Genomic DNA, 13,772 nt, shown 5'->3' on the forward strand with positions numbered 1-13,772 from the left:
CCTGGATAATTACAAAGAAATACTGTTTAATCTATATCTGGCAGAATAAACTGTTTGACTCTCTTGCAGGTCAAGTTCAGTGAGTTAACAATTGATATGTTCCGAATGCTACAAGCACTTGAAAGGGAACCAATGAATTTAGCGTCACAAATGAACAAACCTGGAATGCAAGTAAGTTCCATTTCAGTGACAAACCTGGCAACAGATCATAACTGGGTTTTTTTTGTTTGTTTATTTTGTTTTAAATGGTGTACTCTCATTGTCGTCACTGTGCAGAGCAGGTTAGTAAAGCTGGTGTAACTCTTACTGGAAGTTAGTGAAGAGTAGCTCAAACCTGTGGAGTTTAAGCCAAATAATGTCTCTCTTTTTTATTTTTTTTTTTTACCTCTTCTTTTTTTTTTTTCCTTAGCAAACCTTCAATTGTAGAAAAAATAGCAGAAATTAATATTTGGGCATCATTCACTAGACATTATGCATCTTGCTTTGCTATGTAGTAGGAAAGGCAGCATGGGTAGACCATTTGTGTGGGAAATATGTTGAAGATGAACATTCTAATAAACAGAAATTTAGAGGGTTATGAAACTGCTTTGGTAATATACGGTTGTTGGTTTTTCTTGTGTTCTGTTTTGTTTGTCTTATTTAACAGGAGTCAACGGAGAAACCAGCCAGGCGGGAAAACCCCCATAAATATCTACTTTATAAGCCAACTTTTAGCCAGCTATATACATTTTTAGCAGCATCATTTAAGGTTTGTGGAATTAGTGAATTTATTTGTAATAGAAAAACAATCAGATTGGTATGTGACACTGAATAAAATGGGGTTGAGATAATGTTTTATACTTCAAGATAATGAAGACTTTTTGGCCTTCTTAAAATGTTCAATATGACCTTCAGAGAGGATGGAAATATTATAGATATGTGTAATTTGTATAATAAAGGCAAATCTGTTGATTGCTGTTAAGGGAAAGCAAAAAGTTCATTTTAAGACAGAAATCCAGCTTGCTGTAATACAGCAGTTGTTGTATCACTGCTAAAATACGGCCATCTTCAAAGCAAAGCTTCAACAACTCCTATGAAAGCAGTCTTAGTACTGGCTGTCCAGTGTCTAGTGGTGCGTGTCAGTACTATGGGAAAGCCTTAAGTAACGTGATGTAATGTAATGGTTGCATGTGATTTAATGTTATCCAGTAATTTTATTTGTGTGCGTGTAGATATGCATATATACAGACATTTACATTTTTACACATATATATGTTTATAAATACATATTTGATATATATATACATATAAAATAAGTGTTTCCTATACAAAATTTTTCTATTTCCTATATATATATTATATAGGAAATGTTTCTTGAAATAAGAGATCTGGAGAACAGAAAAAATCTTAAGAGTATTCTACTTCATGTTATGCCAAACACACTCTGAAATCAGAGAAGTGTGTCAAGAAACTGTTGCTCTTAAGCACTGTATAGCTGGTAGGTCTCCAGTCCTGTATCCCATTGGAATTGTATCTCTCTTCTGCACGTCCTGTATTTTTATCTGCCTGTCTTATGTCGTTATCCACTTCTCTCTTCCATGTAAGTAGTCTATGCATTTGTAGACTTTAATACAGTTACTGTGCTTAATTTAATAAAGTTGCTGGGTTAATTATGCTTAATTATGACTGTAAAAAGCAGCAACTTAGAATTTAATAGTAAAACCAGAATATGAATCCTATAAAGAACAAGTTTTTGTTTGTTCCAAGACACAACTGTAAAGAAACAGCTGGTGAGGTGAAGGAAGTGTGTCCTTACCACTTAGAATTTTGGGTGCCTGCGTGCTCAGCCTTTTGCAGAAATTAAAAGCATCTGTTTCCTCATGCAGACAGCCCATTAGAAAGGTGGAAAATAGATTTCTTTTACAGGTTATACAGAAACCTGGATGTGTTGTGCTTGTTGTCCAGCTGAGAAAGTTCAGGGGAAAGAGGCAGATGTTGCAGACTCTGGGGTGTTTGGAAACAAAGAGCTTCCTCTGGGATCCTGAATTGTTTGGGAGTTAGGGTCTGTGTGGATCTTGGCAGATTTTGGTTTCCATATCTTGGAAAACCTCAGATCTGGCTAGATAATGTGGAAGCAGATGCTTTTTTAGTGCTGCTCGAATCTCTAATATCAGCCTAGAGATCTGTGGGAAAAAAAGTATGACCATATCATCAGTTTACATTTTTTTCTGTTTGAAGGGGTGTATGTGGTGGGGAACGGTACATACACATACGAAGAAGAGTGAAGGGAAGGCAGAAGCAGGACCAGCCCAGTCTTAAATGACAATGTATTTATGAAGGTGATGATTGAATATTAAAATAAACGTATACATTTCCTCCCTTGCCACTCTTCTCTTTATTTGAATTTCAGGAGCTGCCTGCAAACAGTGTACTGCTGATTTACTTGTCTGCCACGGGCGTGTTTCCATCAGGTCGTTCGGATAGTGAAGGTACAATAAAGGAATGCTCCCTGTCATGAACAGGGCTTGAATTCTCTTTATGTTCCAGGACAAGTGACCAAGAAAGATGTCACAAAGCTCTTTTTAAAAGACAAGTCAATTTTATTCTCCTGTCTACTTAGTAAGATAGCCTTTTTTTTCCCACAAACAATAGTTAATTCCCTGTGTTTTAATTAGTGTGCATTAACCTGAGACCTTTTCAAAGGACATACCCAGTTTTTGATGCATCTGAAGTATTAAAAGCTTCACCAATTTTGAAGACCACATGGCTCAGTCGATGCATCAGTGCAAAGTTAATAAAATGGCTAAATGGCACTTTGTGATTCTTTCCAATCTCCAATACTATGAGAACATATGGTCAAGAGATGGGTGGTAAAAGGGCTGAAGCGTCTGCAGGGTCTGTTCTATTTGCACGCTTGTTAGCCTGGCAATTCAAGCCCTTCTCATGATTTTTAACAATTCCCCTCACCTCATCCTCCTGTTCTTTGCAACCTAGCAGAATATTTGGATGCAGCTGCAATCTAAAACCTGAAAACTGGTTGGCTGAAGTAAACACAGTCAAAAGATCTGTTTATATAATTTAAGGAAAAAAAAAAGTTTTTAACATCCTAAATATTGTACACACCTCATCTGTTTGAGACTTGCATTCCTTTATACGATGCATGCCTTGTCCATCCCAATGCATGATTTATAGAGCACTCAAAATGTTAAAGGAAAAAAAATCCCTGTCAGCTTTGGATTGTGACAGTGATTTTTTTAAATGCTTTTAACATTTTCCTTTTTGCTGCAACTTGGTGATAGGTTCTGACTAAACCATGTTCTTTAAAGCCTGTGTTATGTCCACTTCACTGCATGTATTGTTTCAGCTTAATACCTTACTGTAGAGGCATCCAGGCTCTGTCAGCTGAAGAGCTGCACAGTCAGACTTCAGTTTTCATTAAACTAATTTCATTAGAACTGCATTCCTTTAATAAGGTAGTGCGGTCTGCACAGACCCCAAAGTTCTGCCTTATTAAAAGGGAGAGCAGCTGCAAGTTGCACTGTTTGTTGCCTGTAAGCCATTTGTGTTTGACAGATCACGTGAAACATTTGTAACAGTGCTAAATTAATGTATGTTCTGTTCCTAATTTTGTGTTCCCAGAGCTTCCCTTAAAATGGAAAGGTGTCTTTATGTATCCAAACCTGAAAAAATTGCATTTGGTGGCCAAATATGGTTCAACCAACTCTGCAAATGTATAACAGAATGAGGAAATCCTAATACTTTATTTTATTTAATTTATTTATTTAATACTAACATTAGTGACATTTCATACCCTTATCAATGGCAGAAATATTTCCTGGTATCTCTAGCACTTTTTTTGGGGGGGGGGGGGGTGTTGATCTTTTTTATAGCCATTACTTTAATCTTTGCTCTCCATCTGACAGTTAGGCAGGTAGCTCAATTGTGCAAACTTAGCAGAATATTCGTTTGGGTTACTGTAGGAACATATGTCCAGGCTGTGTGCATTTAAAAATTGTGAATTCTTTATTTGAAATCTTAAAAAATAAACCTTTTTTTTCAGATTTGAAATCTGGTTAAAAGTTTTGTCCTTTCTAGAAGTACTGGAAGGATATTCATTCTCTGAGTTCTCTCTTCTCCTCTGTGCAGTGTTATAACTGCAGATTGTAGTATTCTGTCTATTCTGAGAGGATACAGGGCTTTTGCTTCTTTTGATTGATTTAGCCTTATTTTTTGATCAAATTCTGAATCTAGAATATGCGAGCCCATATAGTAATTTTACAAAGGTATTGATTTTCCTGTATGAAGTGTGCAATGGGTTTTAATCTTTTTGCTATGTAGTGTAACAAGATCCAACATTTGGATCTTTAATATTATGTTTGTGGATAAATAGTGAATGAATAAATCAGAAGTTATGAAGTTGGATTGCTTGTTTCTATTTGATAGATGCTGAAACTACTAAAAATGCATAAAATCGAATATGTAGTTAGTAAAATCTCCACGTTCCTCTGTCCCCTCCTTCCAACTGCAGTAGTTCAGATTCACTTAGTATTCTGGGATTTGTGGTTGCTTCCTCCCTTTCATATAATCATTAAATCCATAACAGAGGTGAGTTGCCTCTGCTAATTTTAGCTTTCTTTTTACCATGTGTAGGTCCATATGATTTTGGTGGTGTTCTGACAAACAGCAACCGGGACATTATAAATGGGGATGCTATCCACAAGCGAAACCAATCTTACAAGGAGATGCACTGGTAAGTTTTATGCCTGTGATAACTGCAAGTTCAGAAGAACTTGTCTTTAATGGAGAAAAATGCATCAAAGCCTCTTGAGTTCAGACTCTTCAGTGCAGAACATCATAATGCAGATTAGCTTGAAGTTGAACAATTAGAAATGAATATGCAACTCTAAATGATTATTTAAACACTCAATATTGCTGTGACTTAACGTAAATTCTTTATTACTGGAAAACTTCAAATTAATGGTGGATGACAGAAGATAAAACATCTCATGTTGGGAAAGAACTAATCAGAAGTCCAATAGCCTGTATTATAGAGAATACCAGATTAGTTTTGCAGTTATTCTGTGAGGATGAATCTGAGGACCGGGGCGTGAGGAATGTGCTTGCTTTTTATCTGGACATGGGTAGCTGCGTGTCTGGGAAACTTGTGCACTGTCACAGCTTTGCAGCAATTCTAGCGCTCTGTGAAGCATCCCTTTCTCTTTTCAGTCTTCACCCTGGAGACCTCTACCCTTTCACAAGAAAGCCCCTGTTCATCATTGTGGACTCCTCCAACAGCGTTGCCTATAAGGTAAGGCTCTTGAAGGCTGTTACTGGACTGATAGGATACAGTGCCAACCCCTAGATAGCTTACACTTTTAACAGGCTATTTTTTTAAACAGTTTGTATTCAGTCTTTCTTTTCTTTTGAGGTTGTGCATGCTAGTCAGGATCTGATCCTATGAATAGGAACAAGAAGGAGAAGCACATGAACAGCCGCTCATTGGAAAGTAATAAATCCTCCCGGAGGGAAAAAAGGTTCAAGATTTCCAAGGTCTCTGGTGGGAGGTTTATTTTTGTTATATACCAAAGACAAATCTTGGTGTGTGTGCATGGGGGAGGGAGATAACTAATCTGCCTTTTTTTTTTCCAGTCATCCAACACTCAGTTGCTTTTAAGCAACAGGAAGGAGTCAAAGCATTGAGCCTGATCTCATAAAACACGGGGTGTCTGTGTCTGAAACATATCTGAACCAAGGAAATAACAAGACTCAAATTAGCATCCAGTTACTGTAGAGTGGTATATGGTTGGACAATGAGCCTCCTTCCCAGGGTGCTCTGGACTTACAGTAGAATTACTCCATGCCAAATCACCTTTGGGAATCTGCACTTTGGGTAATACAGAAGCAGGCGTTTTCAGTCTCAGTTGCCAGTTGCATCTGGATAGCATTACGACATTTATTTCATTCATGAATGGAATATTAAGAATGTGCTATATCTGGGGAAAGTGCCACTTCCTTCTGTCTTCCTTTTTATAGCTCCATTATGTGCAGTGAGAAAAGTGAACGTTCACAGCTGCATTTCAGAGGAGGAACAGGGACGTCTAGTGGCCAGATGAACTTGTTCAGTACCCACAGTCTGTGTCGTTTGGTATAAAGGCATTTGTTAGCCAAGGAGAGGTACTAAACCAGTGACCAGTGTGATTCAGAATAGTGCTGAATTGAGCCAGGCAACTTTTACCTGACAGTCTTAACGGTCTGGCCTCTGCTACAGTTGTATTGTAATGCATTTCAAAGGGCTTTTTAAATACTATGGCGTTTAACTTCACCACACTACGTTTCAGTGCAAATCTGCTTTTTATTAAATTCCCTTCCCCATTTAAAGGGAGGGAAACGCAATTAGAATGGTTTACTTGTCTTTCTGAGAAAATGAGGGTTTGGTAGGGATTTATTTTCCTCTGTGCTTTCCTGGCATTAATTCCAGTATAACAACGGGGGGGGGAGGTGGTTTTGTTTCAGGATAAAAAGTACAGCTTGGGTTTGGGTTGTTGTTTTGTTTTGGGATTTTTTACCCCCTTCCCCTCTAGTGGAATTGTTGAAAGATGTCAAGTGATCAGCTCTGTCAGAGAGTAAGGGATTCCTGGGGATCCTTAGTTCAAATACAGCTCTGGACATACCAGGGTTCTGTGGACAGCTCAGAGCAAAGCATCTTTCAAGGTGATGGATTCCCACATGTAGATTTGTAGCTCTTGTGAGAATAACTGCCAAGCATTTACAGTAGAATTTGCTTATTGTATTATGTTTAAATTTTGTAATTGAATTTTCTTTGGATTTTGTGGGCACACAGTAAGCAAAAACTGGAACCTCCATTTAGTTTCTTTTTGTTGTTCTGCAGTGAACAGACCATCAGCAGTGTAGAATATGCCACTGCTCCACCTGTTGAGCCCACAGAGCAGCTGGTGTGAGCGAAGTCCAACTCTGCCTGTGTATAAGAAGTATAGAAATGTGAGGTTTGGAAGTATTTCAGGACAGGATTATGGAAGTGGCTGCTAGGAGCTCGGACCCAGATCAGAAGTGTGTGGGCACGATTGTGAGGAATCTCACAAGAGAATGAAGAAGAAAAAAAACCATGAGAGCATGGACCCCTGTTTAAAAAAAAAAAATAATTCAGCATTTAAGAACTCAGATTCACTTTCACAATCTATTGCCATTGAACCTGGGCAGATGGATAGATGTGTGGGGATGGGTTTAGGTGTGGTGTTTTGTTTTCAACTGAAGGTAGATGGCAGAGCTCTCAATCTCAGTATTTTCTAGCCCTTGTAAATTCCTGTCTGTCATCGTTCTGTGCGTGCTTATGTGCTGCATTCCTTGTCACCAAAATATACAGATAGTGCTGTCCTGTGACTATCCTCTGGGTGTGTTGTGAGGTGATTTGTAGACTCAAGCACTGGTGCAAACAAAGAGGTTCTGTGCAATTGGGTGAGAAGTTGAAGTCGGTGTACTGACTCTTATTTCCACATGGCTGCTCTGATCTTTTCTGATAGGACAGTAGATATCCTGACATTTAAATGTCACTGCTAGCAATAATGGCGGTAAGAGCAACTGCTCACACATATTTTTCTACAGCTCGTTTCTGCTCTCCTGCACGCATTCTCATCCTCTCCCTCTCTCTGGAGGGCTTAAACAGTGATGACTGGAAGTAAGTCCTGCCAGGAAGTGACTTCCCAGTTTGTCAAATCAGCGGCACTTGAATAGCTTCCTCCCCATGCATTTTGCTAGAAGTGGAAGATAACCGCAAATCAAGCATATCTACCTAAAGCTAGGTATTTTTGTTAACACTTACATTTAAATATAGATGTCTGTGTTTTTGAAGGTTACCACTGTGTATGTGGATGAAATAATATTTTAAAATCATTATCTTCTTGTAGCTGTGGTTGTCTAAGATTATGGTCAAATCCAAAGTCTTAAAAAAACCCAATCCAAACCAAAAGCTCTGGCCAGTAAGAATGCAAGGCCTTTGTCAGTGATGTGGTATAAATGCTCAGCTTAGTAAAGCTTACATCTGAAGTGACTTCTTTTAGAGATGATGGCTAGTTCTTTTTTGGAAGGAGTTGTACATGACACACATTTTAAAAAGCAGCAATACTTCTGTTGGAAAACTTGAATACTGAAGTAAAAAAAAAAAAAAGAGTCAATTTTGCAACAAAAATATGGTTTACCCATTTTGGAGTTGTCTGTGTACGGAAAGGTAGGCCATTCCTTATCCAGAGCTCCTACCAACAGCTAGACTGCAGGGCAGGTTTTCCTGGTGCACCTTGTGGTCCTCCGCTCCAAGCCATGGCTGTAACCTGCTCCTGTTCCTTTGTTTCATGTATGCCTACAGCGCTCTTCTGTGGAAATCGGGAGCGGAGGTGGTGGTGCTGGGCTATGGTAGGCAGCTGTATCTGCGTGAGAGCTGAGACAAGTACCTGGAAGCTTGAGTCTTATCCTCCTGGGTCTATAGTTCAGGTGTAGCGACTGGCATGAGCAGCTGTCTTCCAAAGAGCACGTTATGTATTAAACCGTGTAGTTTCTGCCCTTTGCAGGACTTACTAGCTATGTTGACTTAAACTCTGCTGGGACAGAGTCCAGAATGATCTCAGAGACTGTCAGTGAGTAACGCCTTTCCTGAGATATATGAGTGACCCTTGGTTTTGCTTTATAGCTAGAGGCAGTGTTTAATTGCATTGTCATTTTTGCTGATGGAGAGTGTGGAAAGTCTGCTTTGGTCTCTAACTGGGTGATATGAGATAGAATTCAACATGGGAATCTGCTGGTGAATACTAAGCATACACGTTATTTGAGAACGTGTGATGTGCCGGTGTATTCAGTTCAAACTGGCAATATCTGGGGTGACGACTCCTGGAGTTTTAAATGTTTCTTTATAGTACAGTTTGACTGGATTGGCCTGCAGTTACTGTCTTCGTGGTAATAGTCTTTGTTTCTTCATTAGAGACCAAACCTTAGAATCTAGCATCGTAAATCCCTCTTAATAAATTAGAAGGGGTTTTAGGACTAGTCAGCACTCTTGTCAGATATGGGAAATGTTTTATTTTGATTAGACTAGATTACTGTCTTTAGTAGTTAGCAGACAGATTAAATTAATTCAGGGAAACTAATTTAATTGAAATATACTGTCTGGAAGAGAAAGTTCCATTTGAATTAAGCAGAAGCCAGAAAGAATTAAAAAATGAGCTTTTCGATGATTCTACACAAGCAGATATTTCTGGTGATGTATACCTTACGTTCATAACCTGCCAACTTTAAGATAATCCAGAGAAATGTGTTGCACTCATGTACTCTGGATGCATGGTTTGAATGTGTGCTCTGATAGGATGCAGACATGATCGTTTACATATTCTGTGGCTTTGCAAGCCTTCAGTTTTAAGAAACCTGTTTTGGTGAGACACACGACAGCTAATGAGGTTGTGTAAATGACTTATTTTTTTTTTCTTGTTGATAATTATTACCAGTCAGTATACCTACCAGATAGACACACAGTGGGACTGTTACAAGATAAATGTTGGTGAAACTGGACAAAGGCATTGTTTGAGGTTTCTGGAGAAATTCGTCTGCAACAGGACACTTAGGCAATATTTAAGGTGCTGGTGGAAGGTGCATGAAATGACTATTGTAAAATGAGGGTTCAGTATAGCAGATACAACAGGTTACGACATAGTTTCTTTAAAGGAAACTTAATTTAAAACTTTTCTCCACTGTGCTCTTCTGTTTCATCAGAAGTAGTTCCTCTTGCTAGAAAGAAAAGGGGAAATAAATCACTTTGACTGGATAGTTCAGTTGGTATTGAGGGAAGATGCTAGATCTATTTTGACCTGAAAGTAATGGCTTTCCTTTTTATTGCAGAAAGTTTTTTTTTTTTTCAAGTAATGTATTACTACTGAAAGCCATATTTCCATGAAATTAGTGTCTGCTATCAGTAGCAGTGAAATGAGAGAATTATAATTCCTTTAAAATTTAATGGGTTATAGTCTTTCTGTGCTGTGATCTGTGAGTAAGTCAACTTGACAGCCTTACTGCCAATGCTGAACTGTGTGACGGGCATTAGAGTGTTCTCTGTCATGAATAGTCTTTGTTTGTATCCTTAACCTGCTGAATATTCAAAAGCAAACAAAGTGACCATCAATACTTCAAAATTCTTATCTGTTACAGAATTTCACAAACTTATTTGGACAACCATTGGTGTGCTTGCTATCTCCAACAGCATATCCAAAAGCATTACAAGGTATGTGTAGTGTTGCATTTCCTAACAAGTTGTAGTTGCATCATATATCTATCCCAAACAAATATAACTTAGATTCTTCAGGAAAAGATAGCTTTTCATCACTATGTAATCCCTAAATCAGCTAAAACGTTCCCTGAAGTAGTATGATAAAGTTTACTTATCATTAATGGCAAGTAATTTATTCTAACAATGATGATATTTCTACAGATAGCTTCAACAAGTGCCAGGAGGCAAAGTCTCTCCTACATGGAAACTCAGAAAACTGCCAGCCCAGTTGCGGGTTGATGATGGTGATTAGCACTTTAGGTAGCTTTATTAGTCCCAGGAAGTGAGCAGAGTCAATTAAGGTATCAGCTTTTAAATGCCAGGTGTAGAACAAAATCTTCTCAGATCTTGTTCTGATTTTGGAGGGTAAGTTAAGGAAAACTGTTGGCTTTGTATACTCTGAGAAGGTGAGTTTATAGTAGGAACAGGCAATGAAACATTATAATCTTCAGTCCTTGTAATTACTATAAAATATAAATAATTCCAGACTTTCTCATTGGAATTTGCCATGTTAAGGTTATTATCCATCACAAAGACAAGTACAAAGATCTCGCTTAAGCCACATAGAGTGATGTTAGGCAAGTATCACGAGAGAATATGCAAGAAGTGGAAGCTTCTCATGTGTTTTGAAACTATTCCTGTTATTTAGCTGAAACTTCAGTAGAAAATAATTACTGTGATAATGAATCCTGTTTAAACAGAAACTCTGAAAAATAAAACACTGGATGGTCATACTGTGTTCATGGACCAGTCAGGAAAGTCTTGCTGTAATTCTGAGGAGGTGCTCCACTGGACACTGGAGCACCATGCAGAGACTTCTTAGCTGAACCTAACTGAGCCCCTGTGTCAGTATGGCATTAGTCCTGAAAAAAAAAAGAAATGCATCAAAACAAGTCAGTAATCTTTGCTGATGAGGAAGTGGCCTTACTGTTTGGGCCCATGATCTTACATGCATTGCCTTTCTTTTCGACTTCCCAGTTGATTGAGATGAAGCTTCGACCTCTGTGTATCATGTTGAACTGCATGGAGTAAATGGGCTTTAGGATATTGTGATGCACAACAAAAGGGCAACTATGTAGACTTTGGGGAGGGTGTATAGATTCAACCGCCTGGTTCTTTGTATGGAAGAAGAATGTCCATGTTTAATACTTCTCTTTAGGATTTATAATCAGTATCTCCTATCTTGTTTCGGTTATGACTTTTGTGTTCAAATTATGTGCTCAAAATGAAGATATAGGCCTCCCACTGTTAATAACAAAATGTCACTTCTGTTGGTGTTAGTGCACATGTCCAGTAAGCCTTTATTGCTAGTCATTGCATCATCTTGAGAACAGATCTGCCACAAGAGGAGCGAAGATGTAACTAACACAAAGGAGTAGTTCCTCTGTTACAGAATTTAGTGGGTGACCGACTTCATTCTGTGGCAGGGACAGCTTTTCTGTTTCATGTGCCAAAGGTATCTCTTTGTCTATTGATTTATTTATTTTTTCTTTTAGATCAGTCTCAGCGGGGTAGCCTCTTCACACTCTTTCTGAACAATCCTTTAATGGCATTCCTATTTGTCTCTGGATTATCAAGCATGCGCAGAGGATTGTGGGAGAAGTGTCAAGATTACCTTAGAAAAATCAACCGAGATATTGCCCAGCTGCTGACCCACTCCCGATCCATAGGTATGTGCCTAAAGATGCACAACTGAACTGTAGCATGCTACTTAGCGGATGCTGTTTTTTCTTGCTCAGTCTTTCCAAGGGACAGAACAGTGAATAAGGGGAGTGCACAAGTATTTGTAGTGGTTTCCCCCAAATCTCCTTTTTTTATCTTTGTTTTCTTTTCTTTTTTTTTTTCCTTTTAAGCCTTTCTAAACTGCGTTTTCTTTGCCTTCTCTACAGATCAGTCCTTTCTTCAATTTTTTGGGGATGAATTTCTTCGCTTGCTTCTAACAAGATTTATCTTCTGTTCGGCTACTATGAGGATGCACAAAATTTTCCGGGTATGCAGGAATATCTATCCTTTTGTGAGAACAACAGTCCAGTACACACAGAATTGCACTGCCTCAGGATGGAAGGGTCTTAGGGCTAAGAGTATCACTGTGACTTCAGAAGGATAACTGACGCTCGCATGCTAATGCCTACAGCTTGTATTGAATCTGTGCCTTTGTATCTCTCCAAAGGCATGAAGCCTTTGACTTGCTGAAGCCTTATTCCTCTACATAAGTAGCAGACACACTATAATTCATTTACGTCACTCTGAACAGCCCTGTCTGCTAGAAAAAAACCCTCTTGATAATTCACGATTATTATTTCTACGCAACTAAAATGGTGTAGAACAAGAATATAAGAGGAAATGGGGAGGAGTGGAAGGTTATTGCTGGAATGTATTCTAGTGTGAACGGATTTTGAAAGGTCTTTGAAGTGTAAATGCGTAAGCTAAACAGGAAGATGGTATTTTCCCTCCCTGTTGGTTAATGCTGTGCCAACAGGGAAGTCTGCTTCTGGATCTATAGCATTTCATATATGTGATTGCTGGCACATAAACTGCCGGCTCCATTTTAAACATTATAGAAAAAAGTGGAAGTCAGATCACAGAAGCGTACAATATTCAACTTGTCTAACTGCAGACATCTAGTAGCTTTCTAAGCCTAAGTTAGCTACCTCGGCTTCTTTGATACCAGGGAAAAGAAGCAGATCTTCTGTTAGTGGGGATAGATTTGCCCCAGTGTCTTAGGTACTTGTTTTAGGATGAGATGAATCTCCCACTGGGGATGCTTACACGTCTGTAATTTCAAGAAAAGAACTCCAGCCTAGTAAGTAAGTATATGTGAAGTCGTCTTGTCTTTTTTTTGTTTGGGGGGTTTTTTGTCTTTTTTTTTTTTTTTCAAGGCTTCTGTGAACATATTATTAACCATTTTAGATGAATGGGCATTTGTGTTGTCACTATGACCATCTCTGAGTCCATGGAAAGAGAAAACTGAAAATGATAGAATATTTTCTCTTTATGTGGCACACTAAACAGATTAGGATACCTCTTAGGTGAAATTGGCCTTTTGCAATCTTCTTCCTAAACGGTGTAAAAATAAATCAATATCTGATTCTCTTTGTTTTCGCTGTCATCTAGCAGGAGACTCGAAATTATCCAGAATCTTATCCTCAGCTGCCAAGAGATGAAACGGTGGAGAACCCTCACCTCCAAAAGCACATTTTGGAGCTGGCTTCCATACTGGATGTTAGGAATGTTTTCCTGGAAAACACCCTCGATGACTATTAAAAGAAACTGTCTTACTGCAAAGGGGTTTCCCTGGCCACAGATTTTGAATGGTGCAGTTTTATAATGTGAAAATCATAAAAGGAAGTACTTGATTTTATTTTTAAATTTAGGACCATTATTTTAAAAAGTAATAATAAACAGCTGTTAGTTTAGCTGTTACATTCTGTATGGGGTCAATTTTATAAGCAGAAGTTTTCATGTCTTTTAA

General features: G+C 38.4%; 1 protein-coding gene across 1 annotated transcript in view; it reads left to right on the forward strand.

Moving 5' to 3' along the window:
- The window catches only part of SCAI (suppressor of cancer cell invasion), a gene marked incomplete at both ends in the record, with an annotated part of 42,823 nt that extends 29,259 nt beyond the window's left edge, over positions 1-13,564 (forward strand). The window contains 9 exons of the mRNA XM_082492820.1: positions 70-171; positions 647-748; positions 2,390-2,468; positions 4,630-4,729; positions 5,206-5,287; positions 10,183-10,255; positions 11,797-11,970; positions 12,190-12,290; positions 13,418-13,564. Of these exons, the coding sequence (XP_082348946.1) occupies positions 70-171; positions 647-748; positions 2,390-2,468; positions 4,630-4,729; positions 5,206-5,287; positions 10,183-10,255; positions 11,797-11,970; positions 12,190-12,290; positions 13,418-13,564 (960 nt within the window). The remainder of the gene's footprint in view (positions 1-69; positions 172-646; positions 749-2,389; positions 2,469-4,629; positions 4,730-5,205; positions 5,288-10,182; positions 10,256-11,796; positions 11,971-12,189; positions 12,291-13,417) is intronic.
- Positions 13,565-13,772: the final 208 nt, after the last annotated feature.

The sequence above is a fragment of the Vanellus vanellus genome (genome assembly GCF_965231255.1).
Source record: "Vanellus vanellus genome assembly, chromosome: 18".
Lineage (NCBI taxonomy): Eukaryota > Metazoa > Chordata > Aves > Charadriiformes > Charadriidae > Vanellus > Vanellus vanellus.